The sequence below is a fragment of the Bombus terrestris genome, chromosome 4 (assembly GCF_910591885.1).
Source record: "Bombus terrestris chromosome 4, iyBomTerr1.2, whole genome shotgun sequence".
NCBI classification, from domain to species: Eukaryota; Metazoa; Arthropoda; class Insecta; order Hymenoptera; family Apidae; genus Bombus; species Bombus terrestris.
The window spans coordinates 12,969,052-12,993,064 of NC_063272.1; the positions used below are offsets into that span (position 1 = coordinate 12,969,052).

General features: G+C 30.3%; 2 protein-coding genes across 5 annotated transcripts in view; one reads left to right on the forward strand and one right to left on the reverse strand.

Annotated features, from left to right (window-relative positions):
- LOC100651480 (cation-independent mannose-6-phosphate receptor) overlaps positions 1-23,809 on the reverse strand; it is a 35,279-nt gene extending 11,470 nt beyond the window's left edge. Inside the window, exons 1-14 of one of the 3 annotated variants that reach the window (XM_048405192.1) lie at positions 23,547-23,808; positions 23,117-23,345; positions 22,876-23,030; positions 22,511-22,773; positions 22,249-22,405; positions 22,021-22,172; positions 21,828-21,943; positions 21,472-21,713; positions 21,157-21,360; positions 20,910-21,053; positions 20,656-20,829; positions 20,282-20,459; positions 20,136-20,206; positions 19,468-19,918 (exon numbers count right to left, since the gene is read on the reverse strand). In XM_048405192.1, the coding sequence (XP_048261149.1) occupies positions 19,913-19,918; positions 20,136-20,206; positions 20,282-20,459; positions 20,656-20,829; positions 20,910-21,053; positions 21,157-21,360; positions 21,472-21,713; positions 21,828-21,943; positions 22,021-22,172; positions 22,249-22,405; positions 22,511-22,773; positions 22,876-23,030; positions 23,117-23,345; positions 23,547-23,606 (2,151 nt within the window). In that variant the 5' untranslated portion in view covers positions 23,607-23,808 and the 3' untranslated portion in view covers positions 19,468-19,912. Of the gene's footprint in view, positions 1-19,467; positions 19,919-20,135; positions 20,207-20,281; positions 20,460-20,655; positions 20,830-20,909; positions 21,054-21,156; positions 21,361-21,471; positions 21,714-21,827; positions 21,944-22,020; positions 22,173-22,248; positions 22,406-22,510; positions 22,774-22,875; positions 23,031-23,116; positions 23,346-23,546 lie in introns of those variants that run through there. The other 2 variants (XM_012307989.3, XM_048405191.1) reach the window with 2 other exon arrangements.
- Positions 1,683-19,807, forward strand: LOC100651716 (protein toll). 2 transcript variants are annotated; one of them, XR_002307670.2, is made up of 7 exons: positions 1,729-2,017; positions 11,280-11,511; positions 13,543-14,540; positions 15,353-15,671; positions 15,793-16,401; positions 16,583-18,123; positions 18,318-19,807. XR_002307670.2 is itself a non-coding variant. In XM_020862902.2 (6 exons), the coding sequence occupies exons 2-6, from the start codon at positions 11,299-11,301 to the stop codon at positions 17,729-17,731; spliced, it is 3,288 nt and encodes a 1,095-aa protein (XP_020718561.2). In that variant the 5' UTR covers positions 1,683-2,017; positions 11,280-11,298; the 3' UTR covers positions 17,732-18,292. The 2 variants fall into 2 exon arrangements, 1 of the variants encoding a protein (XP_020718561.2); XM_020862902.2 differs by lacking the exon at positions 18,318-19,807 and having other exon boundaries at positions 1,683-2,017; positions 16,583-18,292.
- Positions 23,810-24,013: the final 204 nt, after the last annotated feature.

A 24,013-nucleotide genomic window follows, 5' to 3' on the forward strand; every position in this document is an offset into this window, starting at 1 on the left:
TTCCGTGAAATATCTGAAAAGCCTCTTGAAAAGAATTCTGCTTTATCTGGTAGAGAAGAAACCCTTGCTACAGTGCCTCTTCATGATATAATATCTTTCTATATTTATTTAGATCAGTAAGACCAGATATGTAGCTCTTTTATACATCGAATGTTCAAAAAAATAACTGTTCTAACGCATAAACATTTTTTGTTCGTGAATTGTCGATAAAAATTTATTAACTAAAATTTCTATTATTTGTGAAAATTGCACAATTTTATCTACATATAAAATCTAAATAGTAACAAATCATTTTATTTAAATTTTCTGTTAAATCCATTCACCTCATATTTTACTCAACGTTTTTTTTCTAAATATATTTAACACGTTTCGGTTGCTAGCAAACAGCAACATACACTAAGTTTGATATATATTTAATGAAATTAAAAAAAAATTTCGAATATATCTTCACTATAAAAATATAATGTAAGTACTATATAAAGGTTTTAAAGAAAATTTGCAATATCTACCAACTTCTGATTTTTTATTATTTTTGTTTAATTAGCGAAAACGGATGCTTCTGCTATTATGTAAATAAAACAAGTTCAAAATTATTATTAAAGCTTAATAACGATAAGACGATTTTTAAATATCACCCAAGCGTTAAATGTTAACATTTCCGATAATCACTTGGTAATTCCACATTTTATAAGAACATTGAACCATAAGTTTTATGCTTACTTCTTACTATCATCTCTTTGCATATTATGTGTATGTATTTTGTGAAAAAGTGATTATTCATCGAATTGTGTTGTGTACATATACATGATGATAGATAGAACATGCATCTGACGCAATTATAAACGTGGAAATAGTTATGTTTGTTTGCTGTGTATGATAGGAATAAAATATATATCACTACTCAATGCTTACTGTGCATACACTAGATAATGTTATATTTTACAATTAGCTACCAGATATGATAAATTTTATAAAGTACCAAATATATTTTTCATCATTAATTACGCTAATTAATTTCTATTCAACTTATTTCTATTTTATTTATCTTTAACTTAATCTTATCTTTATCTTATGAAGATCTGCGTAAGTGGTCAACTCATTCAATAATACATTTGAGCCAAACGATGCAATGTTTCAATCTTAAAAATAATGGAGAAATTTAAAAAGACAAGAAGCGAAATGAACCATTCCATATGTATGCATACCTATACATATATATTATACACACTTCCTTTTCTTGCCAAAACTCATATCATCTTTCCTATTGAAACATATTAATACGCAATTCAATCCTCATTCTGAAATTTACCAATATCTATGTAATTGAATCAAGAAACAATCCCAGTATCTTCAAGTTTAATATTACGTAAACAAATAAGAATCATTTTTAATAACTTTGCTAACCTTAAACGTCCTATTTGACATTCACAAACAAATATTACATTTGCATTTGGGTATAGCATGAGCCATATATATTGTGTTGACATTAACAGCATCAAATGCAAATTATTTTCGTCTCTTGTCCCTCTCGACAAACCGAACTAGACGAGGGAATTTTGTTCTTTCATAAAATTCCACAGGGCTTTTCCCCACTACTTCCCCTACTACTTTCCCCACTACTTCCCCCACTACTTCTCCCACTGCTTCCAACACCGAACGTTTATCAGGCCGTTTATTCCACCACACTACCAGTTTACTCATTGGGTCGTGAATCACGTGGTGTTGTTCCGTCATTTCGAGTTCGGGCTCGCAACGAGCAACAGCGCGCGCGGTGAATCAACAGTTCTTGTCGAACCGTCTTGATACTTGTTACGTTTATGAATCTCAATCTGGTTCAACGCTATTATAATTCTTCCGTTGCTGTTTCGTGATGTTTCATTAACCGCGATCGAATCAAACGAACCTTGCGATCAAATAATTGTGACTGTGAAAGTATACGCAATATGTTCACGTGATAAAACGGATCTTCTGCTTCACACGACAGAAAACAAAACAAACAGTGGCAACGTTGAATCTGGTAAGAGAACCTTTGCTTTGGAATAGTAATAAGTTTGTTATTCCGATATTGTGTTCGTTTGATAGTGTTCACGTTGAACAAGTATCGCGTTGTATTATAGATATCGATCTGCCTATATCGATTCTGCTACCAGTGACTGAATTCTCTTGTTGTACATACAGTAGTCCCGGTTTAACTGTGCCAATAGGACAAGAATAATTATTCTCAAACAAAATAAAAGCATACGAATAATTACAAGTAAGTTTCTTGTTGATACAAGTAGTTTTCTAAAGTTATTTGTAATCTCTATGATATGGATATCATCATATGCATATCTCTATGGAAAACATCGATGTACGGCATTGAAAAATGGACTTCTTTTTTAATTCATAACGTGACGTGCGCTGAGATGTTTATATTTCCTATGATGTGTCTTCCAAGAAACAGTTAAATTTTTTTTTAAATACTAACTTTTTCCTTTTACCGTCGATTTATCGATCAAGATTCCTGTGAATTTTCTTGGACATTACTATTTTTAACGTGAAAGTTATTGTAAAGAAATATCAGCTTGATTCTATGTGACTCTGGATTTATTTCTTTATCAATGTATGGTAAACAAATAATTTTTTCCACACACAAACTGTCAAAGTGATCTCAATCAAAAAAGCACGTATTATAAGATTCACCATAAGACAAGATATTTATTAGACAAAGAGACAATTTTATTATATAAACTATGCATAATTTTGCAAAATATATAAACTAGGTAATTTAAATTATGACTAGTTATAAATATTTTAATCTGTAGGATAATAATATTGAATCTTATATTTAACAAAATTCATATTTACAGCTCTTAATTTGAACTCTTTTGATAACAATATAGAAGAAAACAACCGTTATATGTGTATAAATGTATGATCTTATTCATTCATTCTAATTTTTCTCAAATACTGCTTTATCAAATCAAATATATGCTGCTATATAAATATATAAATATATACTGCTTAATCAAATATATTTGAAATAATATTTGAAAATAAATTTTTGAATAAACAATTTTAAAATGAAATTTTAAAGTAATATTTACTCTTAATGGAAAAAGGTATATATTGCAAATCCTTAATTAAAATAAATTAAAATTATATTAAAATTATAGATGTAATTATTCAGAGATATTATTTTAAAGTACTGCAAAAGTATTTTAGGTTTTATGTCATGTTCTATTAATATTTCTATGATATTTTCAAATATATCGAAAAATCATAGTGCATTTAACATTTACATAATAATTTCTTCTGTCATAACTGCAAATCCTCGTTGCTTTTCCTCTATTCCATTATGCTTTTTTAACGAGAACTGATCAACCATAACCTCTTCAAAGAATTGATCTTCCACATCGAATGAGGTATAATCACGATCGTAATTTATAAAGTAATGTGGTTAGAATTTTGGAAAAATCCTGTATATTATTATTGGACTGGTGTTTAAAAAATGATCAGAAATTAAACAATTCGTAGATATAATGGAAAAAATTGATATAAAACGAGTAGCAGAGAAGCTGAAATATCGGATATTGCTGTAATATGGTATTGAAAACCGGTATTCGTATTTCTTGAAAAGGATTACTTGTTTGACTACGTAGTTTATACTTCCCAGAATTTGCTTATTACTATATTTAATATAACATTGCTTCAACTATAATTTTTTTACATTTATATCACAAGAAATTGTATTTCACTGCGTAAGGTCTAATATATTCTATGGAGGGAGTGTATTTATACATACATATGTATACATGATACCAATGTAATATTAGAAAACTGATTATATGAAATGTGAAGTATTTAATTTAGATTTTCCTTCATTATTTGTATAAAATAGTACAATTACGCTATATTGTTGTATTTATTAGAATTTTTTTAACTATAATTTTCTATATTTATGTTGTATTTCACTATGAATAATTAGTATTCAATTAAAGTTTAATTATTGTATAAAATGGAGTACAGTATGATATAAATATGGTTAAAGAGAGGATTATATACAATCTGTACTAAATATTGCTTAATATTGCTAAATATAATGCTTTATGTATTTAAGTAATATATAGAATAATATAATTGTAATATATATTAACATAGAAAATCATATATTTATAAGAAAGTACATAATTGTATAGAATAAGAGAGAAACAAAAAATATAAGGAAAAAGTCTGATCAATTAAATTAATGAGGAGGTTTCAATTAGTCCCAATTACCAGAGAATAGAACATAAGATGTTTCAGAGAAATGGAACATACAAGAAACAAAAAAAAAGCAAAAGTGGAGAAAGAAGGAAGAAATGAGAAATTACTGTTTATATTATTCACATAGGTATCTCGATATAATATGAATAAATTCGTTATTTTATTTCTATAAGAAATAAAAAAATGATATATTTTAAAAATGAAGTGAACTATAGATGTATAACAAATATATAATTGCATGTAGTTACAATGAAGTGAGTTCATGAATTCTTGCTTATTTATACCTCTAAACAGAATTAAATCTAATTATGTAGATTAAACGATGATAATTTTTCACACGTTTAAGAGGAGACATTCAGTTCTAGAAACAAATGAATGTTTACCTCGAAATCAATATACTGACAATAAAAATCATTACATGGAATCGATTTGCTTTTAATACCCAGAAAACAAACCTATTTAGTTAGACATCTAAATATTGATGTATCAAAATATACATATTATATAAAGTATAATCGACATGCTATGTAAATCAAAATCTACTGCAACAGATAATTTTCTCACTAAACTACGATTATCGGTAAAATACTATTAAATTGTTACGTTCAGAGAAATCATGATACGAAGTCAATTTTTTATTTTGCTTCTTTCCTGCTTCATCCAGTAATTTATACCTTTTCGCATTGATAAACTCTAGTGGAGAGAACGATATTATATTTCGTATCACAAGGAAATTAATCTTATTGTTTTTATTGCATACACGTCCGACATTGAAAAACAGAGATTAATGCAACTGTGATAGTACATGTCTTAAAACCTACCAATCAGACTTTGATAGATTAAAAGCAGACAATTCACCATTTTTCTTCAACTTAACAAAATGATATCCAGGCACAAAAGAACGATATCCAAAGCGCGGATATTTATATACTTACAGATTTAAAGAAAATGCACAGAATGCAGATAATATAGGTACAAAAACATAAAGTATCTAAAATATACTTAATATTCGTTATAAGTTTAGAGAATAGAGCTTTTATACAAAATCTGCATCATAATTGCTTTGAACTTCTGAAGCTTATATTTTATAAAAGGGTCATATAAAAAACCGTGTTTTTTTTTTACAAGTTTAATCTATAAAAATATTAATAAATACTATAGCCTCATTTTTTGTTTCTCAAGTGAAAGCAGAAAAGGTGTTGAGCTGGCTCAAAAGCAAACTCCATAAATTAATGAAGATTTATTTAAAAAAATTTATTTTATCTTTTTTATCTGTGTAATAATCTTATCTGTCTAGTAATCTTTACTACATATATGTTTGGCAACATCTTGGTCGTTCTCTCTCAGATAAAATCCTTTTTCTTTTATTTCGTACGCACGTACGTGAGCAAACATCAACAAGTTTCACGAAGCAGCGTTTAGAAGCAAAGAGAATGTCAAACGTCCTTGGTTTGGCTAAATCGACATTGTCTGTCTACCTGTGCACGTAACAGCCATGCAACTAATAGACGACCGCGATTCACATTGCGATTATCTAACTGCACGTTATCGCGGAGTTATTAATTCGAAGATTCGCGAAATAATTGTAAAAACTTTGTATTTGTCTGGAACAGAAATTGTTTGGAAAAAAAATAAGAGAGAAAAATAAAATAACAAACAGTGACTATTCTTGCGGAAGTGTAGTTTGTATTCATAGCTTCTGCTGTTGCGAACTGAAGAATAGCTTCATGGAAATACATATTTACTGTGGAATCGCGAATGAGATTCTAAATGTGTGACCGAACGTGTTAGAGTTAACAGAGTAACGTTGATCTTAAACCGATTCGTAACGATTAAAGTTATTTTAATAGATTTGATAGTTTAATCCTGGTAAGTTGGAGAAAAGAAAAGAATTATTGTTAAAAATTGGATAAAACTTGATATTGAGTATATTTTTTAAATTATATATCGTAATACGTATTTTCCATTTTATAAAATTAAAGGTAGAAAACAATTTAAAGAATTCTATATCCCAGAATACATGCAATAAATATATACTCAAAATGTTACCGTGTAACATATGTAAATAATATTTTGTTTCTGCTATCATTCAAGATTGGATCGTTCGTATCTAAATTTTTATTTCTCTGAAAGATGTACGTACGTCTAACATTTGTCTCTGCAAGTTAACAAGATTAACAAAAATTAATTTATCAGCCTATCGAGTGTCTGTATTTTAAAAGCCCAATAAGGCTGCGTGGAGTATGGATGCGGTAAGCACACTCTTACACGTATTGAATACAAAACATAAATATTTTTTCATATGGATATAACACAGGTAAACGTTTTTCCATTTTTTCGTATAATACTATAGATATTTTTGTACAGGTAATTCCACTAATTGTAATTAATTTAATCGAAACAGTAAATAAATATATATTTCCTGATTAGAAAAAAACATTTGAAGAATACGCCTAATGTTGTAAAATTTAACTAAATTTCTTATTATAAAACTCAAATAGGAACTTTGTCACCTAACATTATCAGATACAATATTTATATAAGGTATAAACATATCAGATAATAACAAGTTCGTAAACAGCCTAAACTAAATCCATTAATCTTCATATTTAAAGAAAAAGAGAAAAAAGAAAGATAAACTTTCTTTTAGTTTGCAATAATATCTCACCGTTGTTACCAATTTGTTCTCGGTTCAAACCATGCAACTGCTTTATCTAATCTCTTGTTATTATATAATATATCAAAAATCAGATTACAAATCGTTCGAGAGGTCAAGGTTACGTACCTGTTATTTTTTCTCTCTCTTTCTTCTATGTCTGTTACGTTAATTACCTAACTTCAACATGATTCTTAATAAACAAGAATATCGGAACATATCGGTCTTAATCTCAAATAGATGCGTTTTTGCAAATCTTCACGGTCATTTTCGTCTGTGTTGAATCTAACAAAATATGCACATAGTATTACATATTGTCTCCACGTACATATGTTTATCAGGATATAATACTAAAACTCGGAAAAGTGGGTCATTAAGGGAATCTAAACGCGTAAGCATATTCCGTTATGTTCGAAACCGCTGCCAAGCTTTATCTAACATTTTTAAATGTACTGACCTAGTCTTACATTCCTGAAATATTCCAATTGCTCCTCAAGAGCATCGTACTAATTGTTATACATGTATAATTCTCTTTAGTTGGTAGATTTAGCGGAAGATTATTGATCTTTTAATATCACGCATAAGTATATGTTGACGTCTTGACGTGTCAAAATTTCCTTGTAATTTTGTTAAATAACAAACAATTTTCTGTTACTTTCTTTTAGTGATATTTACGGCCGAGCATTATAATATTTTTAACATAACATCTTTTACGATTTTGCTAAATATAGTTTTCTGTTGATGTTTTAATTAGCTAGTATAAATAAATTTTCATGGCTAATAAATAAAATATAACGATAGCATAGTGGTATGCGATATTCAATGGCTACTCGAGTATATAATTTTGAAGGTAAAATATAAATAATAAAAAATATGAAATAATAATACAGCGAGGTAACAGTATCAAATGTATGCAAAATTATGGTAATAGATGTATCTCTTAGTAGATGAAAATTATCACAAAGATTGTCAAATTAATTAATGCCGTAGAAGGAAAGAATAGCAAGTGATTATTTCAAAATGTTATAGGTCAGTAGATTTCCAGCAATCTTTCTTTTCATAGTACAGTCAGCACGTAACAAACAAATCCAAAAAGAAATTGCATACTAATGCGTAGCTGAATGACTCGAATTGACCTTTGCTGGTCTTTTTCTTGGAAGCAGGTATCATTATTTACTACACGTATTTTTAGTCTCGTTTCTTACAAAATGATGTCAGAATAGCGCGTTCAAATCTTTGTCGAACTGATTCTTACAGATTTTGTTTACCCTGTACTTCTGAGTATTCTATTTTATCATATCTTCGAGGGAAAGTGAAATTCTAAGTAAAATAAAATATATCTCTTGTATATTTAATAGCTGAATTACCATGTTACATTTAAGACAATAAACTATGTTTGATCCATTGCTTGTACTTTATGCATATTTTATTTTAAGTTACACTGCCCAATTATATTAATCGTTTGAAGCGACTATAAGCAATAAACTAAAGAAAAATATTTACTCGCACGATTATTTAAATTCGACTGTGGTTTTGTAAAAATTGAAGTTCCTTCAAGAAATCGCAAAATTACGAAATATCTATATTTTGTTGTCTTTCCAAGAATCTACAGCTGTATTAAAAGATTTATATTAATCAACAAGTAACTAGATACGTATCATAACTTGCTATATTTATTTATTGGCCTGATTGTATCACTTACATAACAATTACATACCTTAATCTATCACATAGGTGGAAAGACAAGATATAATTAAATTCATGAGTGCAGCTTAGTAGATATAACACATTGACGCACGATATGATAACAAGGAGAAGAACGGATAAAACGTATTTTAACGCAACTGAATTTTAAGATGTGAAATCTACTTGAATAAACTGAAATAAATTAATTTAAAGAGATTGCCTCATACGACGTTTAAATATATTTATTTTTTAAAAGATATTTGAGAGACTAAATATATTTATCAATTATTGCAACGTTATATTACTGTTCCTAAAGTCTATATTTTGTAATAATCTTAATAAGAAAAATTTGAAAATGAGAGTCATACTTTCACTGGCATCGCCTTTATCTCGTTTTAATTAAAAAAAATTATTTCTAAATATTTGAAGTAACAGTGTTGTACATATACACAGGTATGAATTTTCTTTCAAATATTTCTTCAAACTATTGCAACTTCTTTTTAAAATATATATTTTACAGCTTAGCAAGTTCAACGATAATTTGATTAAATTTAATTAACTTGTGAATCGTAAAATTTTCTTTGTTCCCAAATCTGATTGCTATCTTGTCAATCGTGAATGAAAATCACTTTCTCCGTCGTTACTCCTTCTCATTGATACTCTTGAAGCGTTAGTATCGACAGATAAATTGCTTGGTACGAACGGCAACAAATTTCGCAATTGTTTCATTTATACAGGAAGCGTTAAATCACTGATTCTTTTATCTGTCGTTATCATTGGTTTCAGGAAGTAGAAATTTCATGCTTAAAGAAATGTTGGGACAGATATGCTTAATATTGAATTCATTATACGTACTTTCGATCATACTATGTACAAAAGTTTGCAATAAATATATTCTGAAAATATCAAAAATATATGAAATATCCAAATATACACAATACTCGTTCTAGTATTTATCAGCTACTCTTAATGTTTACGCTTTTAATTGTATCCACAAAAATTTACATTCGCAGTCTACCTATCACGTTCGACCTTCGTAGAAGCTCGTTCACATGCATACCCGTATGCATTACGCGTTTTGCAATCAGTCGCGAAACGAGGCGTGTCTCGAAGAAACGCGTGTAACTACTACTCGGGTCATTAGCCCGGATGTACGTTGCGTAGAATACAGTTGTGAAGGATCTGATACGTGGCAGGCATGATGTTTCGACATTCCTTTCGCTGAGAGAACTTGGTGACACTTTTCTCTCGATCCGATTGATCGTGCAAAGAACCAAGTAACGCGCATAATCGCGCCTAATCGACGATCGGTTACGAATGTAGAGGTTCATTGTGAAATGCGTTCTTCATACTTGTTCTTTGATTAAACGACAAAGACTTCCTGTTTAGTCTGAGTCATTCACGTTCGCGTCTATAGTCGGACATGAGAAAAGTAGAAGATAAGTATAGTTGATGATGTAGCTTTATAGATTTAAAATAATCAACATCTCCAAATTATCAAATCCTCGATCACCAAATCTAGAATAGTTTAACTTCTGCGATGCGAAGTGTCTCTTCCGAAGGAACAAAAAAGCGTGAAGATCTTCGTAGGTAATTTTAGGGTGCACACTTTCCTACACAAGAAACTATGTTTGTGTCAGGACATTAGCATTCACAAGATTTTCGTTTTAATCACTATAACAATGCTTTTCATTTGTTCATGTCCATCGTTCTCAATTTACTTCCGAAAGATCATTAGCGACGAGTAACAACATCCAGGAGAATTTCTGCGACCCTCGCTTAATTGATTCGCACTCTCAGATTCGTCCAGATATCGCTCACCCGTTTCAGCATTTTGAACGTATGCAAGTACACTATATCAAGGCAACAACTATTGTCCTTTTTCTTCCGTTCGGTAAAAACCGATCAGCAGACACATTTTTGGCACTTGGCGCGTACTTGTGCCTTGCTAGACGCACGATCGAGTTTAGGAATCTCTAGGAGTCTCGTGCTGGTTTTTCAACGTGTAATAGTATCGTTCGATCGGTCGAAACGAACAGTGGCCACCTTATCCAAGCTTTTCATTCGTCAGAATCTATCAGCACTCGGAGAGATCAGCTCTCGCCGAGCTTTTCGACCATCAGCATCTTCCAGGATTCGTGGAGTGAATCCTTTAGTCTTAATTACAATTTAGTCTTAGTCAATCGAATAGAACATTTGCCAGTCTCAGTCGTGCTTCACCTTTCGGATCGGAGTCAACTGTCAGCAGTCGAGGAATGAAGCGTCCTTTGCGCACTTGTAACTATCAGTTCGTATCGTCTCAGCGTTCGAAAGGGATCATTGAGTCATTCATTCGTACATTTTATCTCAGCAATCTGAGACAAAAGACGTTCTGAAATCTTCTCATCGTTCGAAGAACGCCCATTAGCGTCGTTGACAGTTGGCATTCCAATATTCACTACCCTTTCTCGTGGATAAGTTAGTCGAAGTTAATTCGGAGGCAACAAGCGCAATTCAATTAACATCGGACATGCGCGCACAATGGGAGCCACATCTTTATTATCGCGTAAGGAAATAACCGCGTTAATCTGATTCGTCGTACCGCTGCATCCGATCTCTCTTTTCACCAAACAAAAATAATCCCCGAAGAATACGATTCTCAACGGACCTTGACGCGATTTTGACGGGGGAAAAAAACCTTTCCTGTTCGCAGCGTACGTCGATCGAATACCATGAGACTCAACAGGATGATCGAATTCTCCCTACGATATTGGATCATCCTCTGGATATTCATCGTTGCAACGTGTTATGCATTTAAAGGACAATGTCCACAGCAATACGCCTGCACTTGTCTTTCATCGCCAAACGGGGACTATGAGATACACTGCCCAACAGACGAGAATTCAGCCTTCATCGTAAACGTTCAGCAACATCTTTTTATTAAGGTAAGCACGAGTGACTCATTCATGCTTTTTAAAGAGAGTCGTACGCGGGAACTCATCAAGAAAGAACGTAACCGTACGTTGTACGCAGTATCGTACAAAGCACGTGATTTCGTGAGTTCCATGTAAAATGTATTCTTGAAATTATTTTACGTATTTTCGTGTTACTTTTAAATATATCTTTAGAGCGTTGAAATGATCGAAGCGATAGAGATGTTTCTTTTGTTCTGCATCTCTGTACGCATATCCGTGACAACACCTTGTTATTAATTTTCCTATTGTTCCCTCTTTTATGATTGAAGGTCACACACACGATGAGTTACATTTTTCTTTTTTGTTTTTTAATAACAAGAGGAGTAATTTTTAAATTTTATACGCGTACGATAGAATCTTTATACGAAACACAGTAATGCTCAGCTTCAAATATACCAATTTATAGCTGAGTCTCTATTCAAATTGTAGTTAATTCCGGTTATATCAGTCGTTACAATGAATTTCTGCAACCATTTATTATTGGTATATTATGTACCAGAGCATAGCCTTGCTTTGGATTCTTAAAAGACTCTTCGGAATTAATAAATTATTCTCCTTTTAAATGCGTCGTATGTGGAACTTGGAATACTTCTCTTCAACTACCAAGTGTTCATAAAAATGGAAATCATTTGTTCCATGTGTAATCTTCAATTGCATGATTAAACAATTGTGCGTTATTAAGTTCCGTTTGATACGAGATAAATTAACGATGATTGAAATTACATTTTAGCGTCTGCATTTTGATATCAACAATTCTAATTTTTTTTTCTTTTTCTTCTTTTTCTTTCCTTTTGATATAAGACGTTTGATGTTCTGTCAATTAATTACTCAATTCTATTCGTCATTTTCTTAAGACTTATGCCAAATACAGGTACGATAAACCGTTTAACCGTTTATAATAATTTCACAAAAACAAATCTGTTCATAGAGTAGTTTTATTAAATGAATATTAATACAGTTAAGGAACTGCAATAATTAAGCTTTCCAAAATATTTGTTGTTGTTAGGAGATCAAAGTGATTCCCACATTTCGTGTAATTTTTTGTAACTCACTTTCTTTACGTGTAAATCATTTATGCACAATACCACGTCGTGGTACGGTTAAAATAAATCGAACGTTTCTGCTGTGAGACTTAACAACGCTATCGTTCATAACGTTGTTAATATCATGAAATTGTAAAATTCTAATGAAAAATATATTCGTAGCATATTCAAATGAATGTCGAAGTAAAAACGTTTAAACGTAAAACTAGAAGATCGGTATCCTCTTACAGTCACATGCTTCGCGAAACTTTCACTTTTTATTACACAACAATTTACGTAGAAAGGCTATCGTAATCATTATCGGGCCACAGAAAATTCCTGTAACCACCAATGTGTAACCCAATTCGATGCAATAATAACAAAATAAATTTTCCACTGCGACAGCCCTTGCGACGATAAGTAGCGTTTCGAGATATTTAAATTCGTATCTACGCCTGGGAAATTACTTCAATTCACAGAAATGAAACTTTCTTTATTACATATCTATATGTTTAACTAGATGATTTATATGTAATATTAATATTGAATAGTTTTATCTCATTTTGTAGCTGGCACTCAAAAAAATATGAAATATAATATTTATTTAATTTTTATTGACAGAACGAGCTCTCAAGTTTTGTATATCATACGATGAAATAATAAGAAAAATGAGGCATAGTATAAAATGTTCCGCTAGATAAGAACCTACGTTATAAATTTATTGAAAGTATGATCCAAAGCGTAGAATTATAATAAAATAAATCTTTATTTGCAAAATGGATAAATAATACAAGATCGCACCCATTAGCGCTACTTATACAGATTCCTTTCGAGGACTAACAGATAAAAGAACACGCTGTATAATCGTACATGCCCATTGCTATTATCTGTGAAAGATCGTCATTAACAGAAGATCGATTCTCACAGATGGAGGATATTTTTCAAAATATCTTACTAAAAACATTTCTTACTTTCTCAGACTCAGTGCCGTAATTCACCGCAATGGACCGACTTCCACGTAAACGATTTAACATACACGGACGACATAGAATCTATATACTTCAGGATGTGCACGTTACCGACGAACCTGAGTCTAGGAGAAATCGCGAGGAGATTCGGCGTACGAAGCGTAAAGACTCTGGTGTTCGAGTCGTTTGAACAACTAGGCCCGGCGATCAACAGAACACACCTACAAAAATTACCAGATCTACAACACTTAACTTTATCCAGCAACGGTTTAACCAACCTTAGCAGCGATCTTTTCGCTGATATACCTCAACTAGTCTGGCTCGATTTACGCGAGAACCGTGTACAATTGTCACCTGGAATCTTCAACTATACACCCAATTTAGAGGTGCTCGAATTGGGTATGAATATGATGGGCAACATCGAACCAAGTATATTAAATCCATTAAGAAAACTGCGATTTTTGAATTTATGGCAGAACAAGTTTACGGAGATCAAGCCAAGTACATTCGACAAGCTCGAGACTCTGAATTCCTTGGACCTGAACGGGAACGAATTGACTACCCTGCCAAAAGATATTTTCGCCAAATTGGAGAATCTGGAGGCGTTAAATTTGTTTTCCAACAATTTTTCATCGCTGCCAGAAGGTCTACTAGAGCATAACGTCAGATTGAGAGAGGTGAATTTGTATGCTAATAAAAGAAACATGACTACATTGCCGAATGGATTGTTCGCGAATTTGAAGGAGCTCGTTACAGTGGAATTAAGAAGCAATGGTTTGAAGGAAGTGCCAGCTGATCTGTTTCGTGGTTCCTTTTCATTGAAAAACATTAGCTTACAGAGAAACTTTATTGAATCACTCCCTAAAGACCTCTTTAACGGATTGGAACATCTGTCGAAATTGTTACTTAATTACAACGAACTGACGTCATTGCCTGATGAAATTTTCTTGCATTTGAAACATTTGGTTACATTGGATTTGTCTAAGAATCATCTTACTTCGATATCTAGGTAAGGCGATACTATAGTGGAATTAAAATAATAGGATAATAATTTATTATCAGAGAATGGTAATAGGTAAAAAGTTCAGAAAATTACAAATTTTACTCTTATTTGGCTTCATGAGAAATAATTGGAATTCATGTCAGGTATTGAGAACAAAGGTAGAATAACTTACATCTTTTCTGAATAAGAGCTTGTAGCATTAATTTGTTTCCATAATTATAAAAATAGAGGAATTTAGTTTTTCCAAATTAAATGGAAATGATATAAAGAGATATATCATTTGTGCTCTTATCTATTTTAAGCAACAAACTACTTGATTTGCTAAATATTGGAACTAAATCCATTTTTCAGTTCGTTCTCTCCAATACCTATGATTCCTTCAAATAATGAATTTGAATAAGTTGCTATTCAGTATACAATCAAATAATTAACATGATGATTTTATGATACTGAAAAAAATAATAAAACATATTATGTTCGATAGTAACAACTTTTACAAAATAATCACATAAGAGATTGATACATTATATCTTTAATCTAACAAAAGACTTCAAATTTAACTTTATAATAAAATCAAAAATGTCAAGTATATACTTGCTCTTGGTAGAACATACTTTATAAAAGTATTAATTTGTTACTCTTAAAAAATAGATAATTGTTAATAAAAGAGATTCATGCAATTTTTATTATGTCTTGCATATACTACAAATATAGTATTTTAAATATTCTATCTAAATATGATAGAAACGTTTAGCAACTTTATTGAAGAGCGACATTTTGGAGCTACCTAAAATTTTCCTTTATTTGAAATGTTTCAGATCTATCTTTAAAAGTTTAAAATCACTGGAATACCTGAATATGTCAGAAAATAAATTAAAAGTGATAGAAGACACGAGTTTCTATTCCTTGACCAAACTACGGATAGCGCAATTCTCTCATAATTACCTTAAATTTAATGCCTCAATTAATACCTATCCAGATGATTTTGGGAATAAATCAGTTTTTCATACTTGTACTGCTTTACAAGAGTTACATTTGGCCAGGAATAATATTTCGGAAATATTTAGTGATTGGACCATAGGCAGTTTAAAGCTGCGAATTTTGGATCTCCGATTCAACCAGATAACGCAAATATCGGTAAGATAATATGCCAGAAATATTATTTATTGTTATAACAAATAAGCAAATCTTTTAGTTGTTTTTATTCCTATATTAAAGAACTTTTAAAAATTATTTCATTTAAAATTTCTTTTTTCAGGCCGAAAATCTACAATTTCTATCGAATGATATTAAAGTGGATCTTACACACAATCGAATAAAGTATATCTACTTATCTACAGCTGAAAGATTGGCGAAATTTCAAACGAATCCTCGTAACGTAATAATATACGTTGAAAATAATCCTATTGTCTGCAACTGCGATTTATACGACTTTCTTCGTTACATGGACGGAAGAATGCACCCCTACGTACAAAACTTTTTCCATATAATACCGGGACACTTGAAATGTCAGAGTCCAGACTGGCTTGCAAATATAGAAATAGTAAATTTGAGATCAAAGAAATTAAAGTGTCAAGTAGCGGATCCTTGCCCTAGCGAGTGCAACTGTTGGTTAAAACGCGACAGTAAAGCATTTCTAATTGATTGTTCGCACAAAAACTTGACACGTGTGCCACATTTGACAAACATCACGACTTTGGCACCTCAAGTATTTCAGAAACTCGAGTTAAATCTCACAGGCAATAAATTGACCAGAATGTCGCCAATAGCTGAAATCGGTTCGAATAATATGCAGATATCCAAATTGCTATTGTCTAACAATAATATCGATGACATATCTGTAGATGAATTGCCATTGAACATTGAGGTATGTGAAATATAAATCTTCTTTATCTTTAAGATTGTTATCTATTACAGATTTCATCTTTAATATACTACCATTTATCAATGATTAACACACTATCGGTGCAATATCGCCAGTTCTTTATAAAACCGATAACATTTCCAAACAATCTTAGTACCAATAGGATTAATTTTGATTTTTTTAGGTTTTGGAGCTACACAACAATAATATCAGCAGATTGAACTCGGGTGTTTTGCAATTTATGAACAATACCTCCTTAATGACAGTGACATTAGACGGAAATCCATGGATATGCGACTGCGACACAAGAGATTTTCTCAATTTCATTCAAACGAAAGTTATAGAAATCCCCAATTCCTTGAAGATTACCTGCAAAGACATGAACGTACCGATGTTGAAGATGACAGCGACAGATCTTTGTTCCACGAACATTATAATAATAATCGTGATCAGCGTGGTCACAGCTATCACTGGTCTAATAATCGGCATGCTAGCAGCACTATATTACCGATATCAACGAGAAATCAAAGTTTGGCTATACGCACATCAACTCTGCTTGTGGTTAGTAACCGAGGACGAACTGGACAAAGATAAGCTGTACGATGCATTCATAAGTTATTCGCATAAAGACGAAGACTTCATCGTGAACGAGTTAGTGCCAAAACTAGAGAGTGGTCCAAGACCGTTCAAACTGTGTCTGCATTTTCGTGATTGGTTAGCTGGAGAGTGGATACCGACACAAATTGCGCGATCCGTTCAGGATTCTAGGCGGACAGTAGTAGTTTTATCACCTAACTTTTTGGAGAGTGTTTGGGGACGAATGGAGTTTAGAGCAGCTCATAGTCAAGCTCTCAGCGAAGGTAGAGCGCGAGTTATTTTAATTTTGTATGGCGAAATTGGTCCTACAGACGATTTGGATCCAGAACTTAAGGCGTATTTGAGTATGAACACGTATGTAAAATGGGGTGACCCTTGGTTCTGGGATAAATTGCGATATGCGCTACCACATGCGCTACCACGTAGGCTATCACATGAGGTACCAAATCCTTCGCAATTAGCAAAGTATCGTGTATGTAAAAGATTCTTTGCAAATCCGTGCATACAAATTAACGGCGAGAAGAAAGACCTTATTTATCCGAATAATGCTCCTGAAACACCCCCTGCAGCGAGCACTCCACCGGCAGATTCTCTTAAAGCATTTATATGCGATGAGAAAAACAATAAAGAACATTTTGAAAATCTGTCTCCAACAAGTAACGCCAAGCTCATTCTTTTGCCTGAGGACTTAATAAAGCATAATCTCCTTAATAAGGTACAATGTACCACAGTGTAATGAGATCATCGTATACGTCCAAGAATATACGAAACATTTTCAAGGCGGAACCATTCTTTAAACAAAAACCTAAAATTACTCATTTTGTGTCTGTGTTTGTGTTTGTGAAACCACTTACAAGAATTACCAAATTTATAACATTTAATTTTATCGGTTAACGGTTTAACCAACTTAAACAACGATGCTTTTGCTTATCTACCTCAACTAGTCTAACTCGATTTGGCTTGTTCACCAAGAGTTTGGGAAAAAATCACGTTTCCACAATTGTACTGTTTTACAAGAATTACATTTGGCCAGAAACAATATTTAAAGAATATATAGTGATTGGACCATAGCCAGTTTACAGCTACGAATTTTGGATCTCCAATTTCTATCAGATAAAGCAAATATTGGTGAGATAATATATTAAAAATATTATTCATTATACATTATGACATATTAACATATTTGTTAGTTACTTTTATTTCTTTATTAAGAAACTTATAAGACTGTGAAAATGTTTTGCAATTTTTTATAAACTACTTTATAGATATTTTATTGCAATTAAAAATAACAATAAAATAATAAATAAAATATTGTTTTTCAGACCAAAGATCTGCAATTCCTATCCAATGACATTAACATATGAATCTTACATATATAATGATAGAACAAAACATATCCAATCTTCAGCCGAGAGATTAGCGCAATTTAATCGTAACGTAATGATATACATTGAAAACAATCCTATTGTTTGCAATTGTGATTTATACGACTTTTCTCGTTACATGGAAGAACACCCCCCTACGTACCAAAATAACTTGCAATCGTAGAAATAGCAAAGTTGAGGTTGAAGAAGTTAAGATGCAAGATATTGTATCCCTGTTCTGACAAGTGCACGTGTTGGTTGAAACGCGACAATAAAGCATTTCTAATTGGTCATTCACGCAAACATTTGGCACATGTTCCACGAAATAATCTCACCCCATAAACTCGAATTAAATTTCACAAGCAAAAAACTGATCAGGATACCACTAAATAATATGTAAATATCCATATGTAATGCAATGCTGAAAATTCTTTATCATCTTTACTCTATTATCTCATTTATAAGTTTATAAATTTGTTTCATAAAATTTTAAATATCGCCATAAGTAAACGTCGAAGACAAATTACATAATGTAATGACTGAAGAAACTTAGTTTTAAATTGCTGAGATTACTGTAAATAAGTATTTTTTGTAATTTTAAATGACTTCTAACTTATAATATGTTTCCACTACTATAATGAACTAGATTATTATTATAAAAATAGGATAAATATTGAGCTAAATATTTTTTAGAGTTATTTTTATACCATAAAATTTATTTCTCCTTAGTGTAAACTTTATGTATGTATACCATGAATTTCTGTCTATCACTATAAGATAAAGTTCCATAATAATTTTATTTAATAATTGTAAATAATCAATCGATATTTAACATATAATATTCAAGAGATATAATTAAGTATGCATACATAAAATAGAAATTAATAGCAATATAATTGTCACAATCTTACCATTCATTTTAATTTTCAATATAAGCCTAGGGTCACATACGAATTTATATTGCACATAAGTAGATATGGTACATTACTATATATTCATTATTTTATTGCTCAATTTTATGAGCAATTTTATTATTTGATGAGCTCGATAATTTTTTTACAATTATTATTAAAAATCGAAAGTAAACTGTCCATTTTTCAATAAAAGACGACCATAAAGACACTAATTAGAAATTTCGATTAGAAAAATAAAGAATCTCACTATAAATTGATAATTTCACTATTAATAATTTTTTATTGTATTGTACTTCGATATGTTAACCCTTAACGGTCGATAGTTTATTTTGCAATACTCAGCTCTAAAACTACAGAATATTGGCTAAACTATAGCATAAATAAATAAATACAAATGGAAACGAAATTCTTTATGTTTCTGTAGTAGAACTGTGCTATGAATCGCTTCGACCATTAAGGGCGCAAATAATTTTATTATACAGTTATTATTAAAAAAGTACCTGAGAAATAAATATTCATATAATCTTCCATAAATATTGCAAAAGCTTATAATTGTATATTTCCCACATTTAATTATTGTAATCATTTTTCGATCGTTCATAGAATCACAAATATAATCCTTTCTCTTTTTTCATGTATTTAATTCTTTTTCATATATAGAGATATGAAAATTAAGAAATACTTAGAATAAATTTTGATGATTAATAATAGGAATATGTATAGGAGTATTTATATTATTGTCATTATTAAAATTAAACAAGTTTTTTACTATATAGTATATTTCTAAGCATTGGCAGCACAATAAGCAATAACAAATGAACAAAACTACAGATTTCGTTTGAAAAAATTTACTTTTACTTACCCATAACAGCTTCGGTGTGCCAATTCCTATAGATTCGTTACATATAAATCGTACTTCGGATGTGTAGGAGCCTAATTAATATAATAATAATAACATAACTGATTTATAATCAGTATTATTTAATAAACTATACGCTGTATACTTACTATTTACACATTTACTACCATTAGAGTATTGAAGTTTTATAACATCTCTACCATAATCAAAAATTACGTTTGCTAGTGTTCCATATCCATTGTTTCCTTCACATACAGCAGAACCATTGCAGCTCTTTTCTCCACCACATATACTTATGCTATATTTTTTGCCTTGTTTGTTCTCCACCTGCAATGATTTATAGTAAAATTTTAGAAAATTAATAAAATATATTATTCTATTCTTTCACATAAAAATCATATAAAATATCTTATATTAAAACTAAAAATATATATGTTTATTTATTTTCATAATTTTGATTTAAATTGACATCGTCTTATTAGATTAATTAAAAGGAAAAATTATTAGGTATTAACAAACTTACATAGTATACTTTCTCATTTTTATGTAGTAGAGACAGATTGCACTCAGAAGAAAGTAATTGATCGTGTATAATGCAAGGAGAAGTCCAATTTCCCATTGCAGCTCCACATGTTATACTTGTTTTCCACTCAAAAATGTAAGTGCAGTCTTCATATCTTTTAAATTCCGGAAATCCCTTGAAAAGTCAATCATAAGTACATAACTATAATACTTCCTAAAATCACAAAATGTTGTAAATAAATATCGGTTAATTACCTTGCCATTATTATAACACGGAAATGTAAAATTTGAAGAAATTAATCTTTTTGGGTTTTCAGGACAAGGAGATCCATCCACGTAACGTAATACAATTTCATGGTTTTTATACAATATAGGATTTTCTTCTGGAAACCCTAAACTCTACCAACAAATATAAATATTTTTTTGTAATTTTTAATTTAAAAATAGTATAAATTTAACTAAAAAAATTATAAATTTAACAAAGTTTACAATGATTACTTACGATTTCGTCTACATATTCATTACGTGAATTTAATGAAGCTTTGCAAACCGCGCTGCCATGTACACATGTTAAACCTGATACAGGAATTAATGGCCTGCATACGTTTATATGAAACTCAGTTTTATTTACTTTTACAATATAGTTATTGGCAGATTTTATCAGTGAACTCAAATTTATTTCGTCATCTTCTGTCGCGCATTTCACCTATAATATATAAATTTTTGTCTTTAATGATCTAAAAATATATACATATATATTTAGAAAACTGATAATAATCATAAGAGAAAAAGATTAATATATAAACAATTGCCTAACCCTTTTTTCACAAACTAAATTAGTGTTCCAATTTATAGTCAATTGACAAGCATTTAGTTTAGTAATAAATGGTTTATCTGGAGATCCTTCTGCTCCACATACAAATGCAATAATTGTATAACGTTGTAATCCATTCTCGCATATGTCTCCATCTGTGTAATTTAAATATGGTCCACCCTTTTCCCACATTAAATTTGTATTAGCCTTTCCCATAGATGTACTATTCTGAGTAAGACAAACTCCTAGAAATGAAAGTAAAAATGCACATAATCTAATAACAAATTAGGGAAATAAAATAGTAGTATAATCATGTTTAAAAAATGAATGATACTAAGATATAAAATAATGTAAATAACCTGTTCCTGCCACACATGAATTATTAACAGGTGATTCACATACACCAAATTTATATTTTATACCATTTTTTGTTATTGTATAAAAGTTTTTATTCATTAAAGGTCGTAGATCATACCTGCAATAAAATATTTATTACAAACTTTTTCAATACTATATTAATTAGTAGCATAAAAGTATTTAGTTTAATCTTACGTAAAATTTGTAAGAGGATTATTCACTGTACAATTGCCAGCAGTGGCTATACTACGATTACGTAAAGATTCTATACTGCAAGCTGCTGCAGTTCTCCACATTATTTGATAGTGACACTCTTCACTTCCTCCAATATATTCTGGATCTGTATTCTAACCCATACAAAATAAGAGCTTATAAAATTAAGTAACTATTGAATTAGTAAGTAAAATATATTATGATATTTACCGTAGCTTCGAAATCACATTTAAAAGTGATAGAAGTCTTAATATGTGGTACTGAAATAGTTCTCACTCTACACAGATCTCCATCCTGATATTCAAGTTTAAGTTCTCCAGAATCTGTTACAAAGGGTGGGTTTTGAATATCGCCCAAATTCACATATCTGTAACAAAATTTTATTAGTATTCATAACACATGTATAATATCAACGTGTTGTATGTTACAAATTACACATAATTATGCATTTTTTAAATAAAAATATCCGTACTCATTGAATGAAGAATTCTGTAAACAAGCTCCAGAATGCGATTGACATAGGGCTTTGTATTCAAATATTACAGAATGACAAATATTTAATATAATTTTTGGTAATGTTTTATCTATTGTAACAAAATAATTGTCTGAATATTTCGTTAAAGGTGATAAATCATAATGCAATCCTTTATCTGTTACTGTACAATTTCCTATAACTCGAGGTCCACAAGCAAGAACACTTTTCCATATCATATATATGTTACATCCTTCTAATGTCTAAAATATTAATAATGAAATTGGAAGTCACTTATTTTATAATATTATATAATAAAAATGCCACTAAAAATTTGACAAAAATATTATACGCATAAATCATACATGAGAAAATAGTTCCGGGAGAGAATTGTTTTCAGCTTTATAGTCACATTTCATAAGAATATTTACAGTATATTTAGTATCAGATGTACAGTCATCACCTGTGAATACAAACATTATTCTTCCATTTGTTATATTCACCACTGGAGGCATTTTTCCTGTAATAACAAAGTAAAATTATTTTATCATATAAAGATTACATTAATTTTAATATTTTAAATATATGTATATAAAAAAGCAGGACCTATTCCTTTTTCTTTTTTGTTTTTCACTAAACAAATTCCATACCCATCTTCTCCATTGCATTTTTGTTTCAGTGCAGAACATAATCGTAAACGTACAGTTACATTTAAACGTTCATCATTTACAATAGCATCCTTTGTAGGACTTATAAGACTGGTAAAGTTGTAAGTGAAAACACTAAGAACAGGTTCATGAAATATGCAAATATTATCATTCACTACAGGTGTATCCTGTGCAAAAGAAGAAATTATTTTTTCATAGTTCTTATATTCGTATAAATTTATATCTAATGCTTCATAAAATTTAAATTAAATAAACAATTTAAAACAAATGTACAATTCAATATACATAGAAATATATATATTTTACCATTTTACTATTTAATATTACTACTTAATTTTAATATTATGAAAAACATATTTAATACGTACAGCAAAAACAGTAACAACTGCAAAATAGTAAAAGAATAGTAGATTGTTTAACTTGTACATTTCTTTTCCTTGTTCACTATATCACTTCGTAGATTAATCACATTGTAAATATTTAACGTATTAACATGCATAACAATATCGTTCGTTGTCGAAAGTTGTTGAAAAATAAAAGATTATCGTTCAATGATAAATACAAAAAAATGTTTAAATCGCTTTATCATACTAATGAATCAACGTTTATTTTAGGTTGGATATCTCTGACCATTGAGCGAATGACAATTGAAAAACCTTCTTAACTGTGGGTAAAAAAGATAGATCCACATTCCTAGTACAAATTTTGATTATTAATAAAACCGATCAATAATTTTAAGACTTTTTAAAATTATTTTTGAATATATGTTTTGTTAATATCATATCATAATTATTAAAAGAAACATTTAGTGATAATTTTGATCTCCAATAACAAC

Excerpts from the sequence above, each read along its gene's own strand:
- LOC100651716 (XM_020862902.2), top strand. The coding sequence starts at position 11,299 with ATGAGACTCAACAGGATGATCGAATTCTCCCTACGATATTGGATCATC. Across the intron at positions 15,672-15,792 it reads ACCAGATAACGCAAATATCG|GCCGAAAATCTACAATTTCT; the intron begins GTAAGATAATAT and ends TTCTTTTTTCAG. Across the intron at positions 16,402-16,582 it reads AATTGCCATTGAACATTGAG|GTTTTGGAGCTACACAACAA; the intron begins GTATGTGAAATA and ends TGATTTTTTTAG.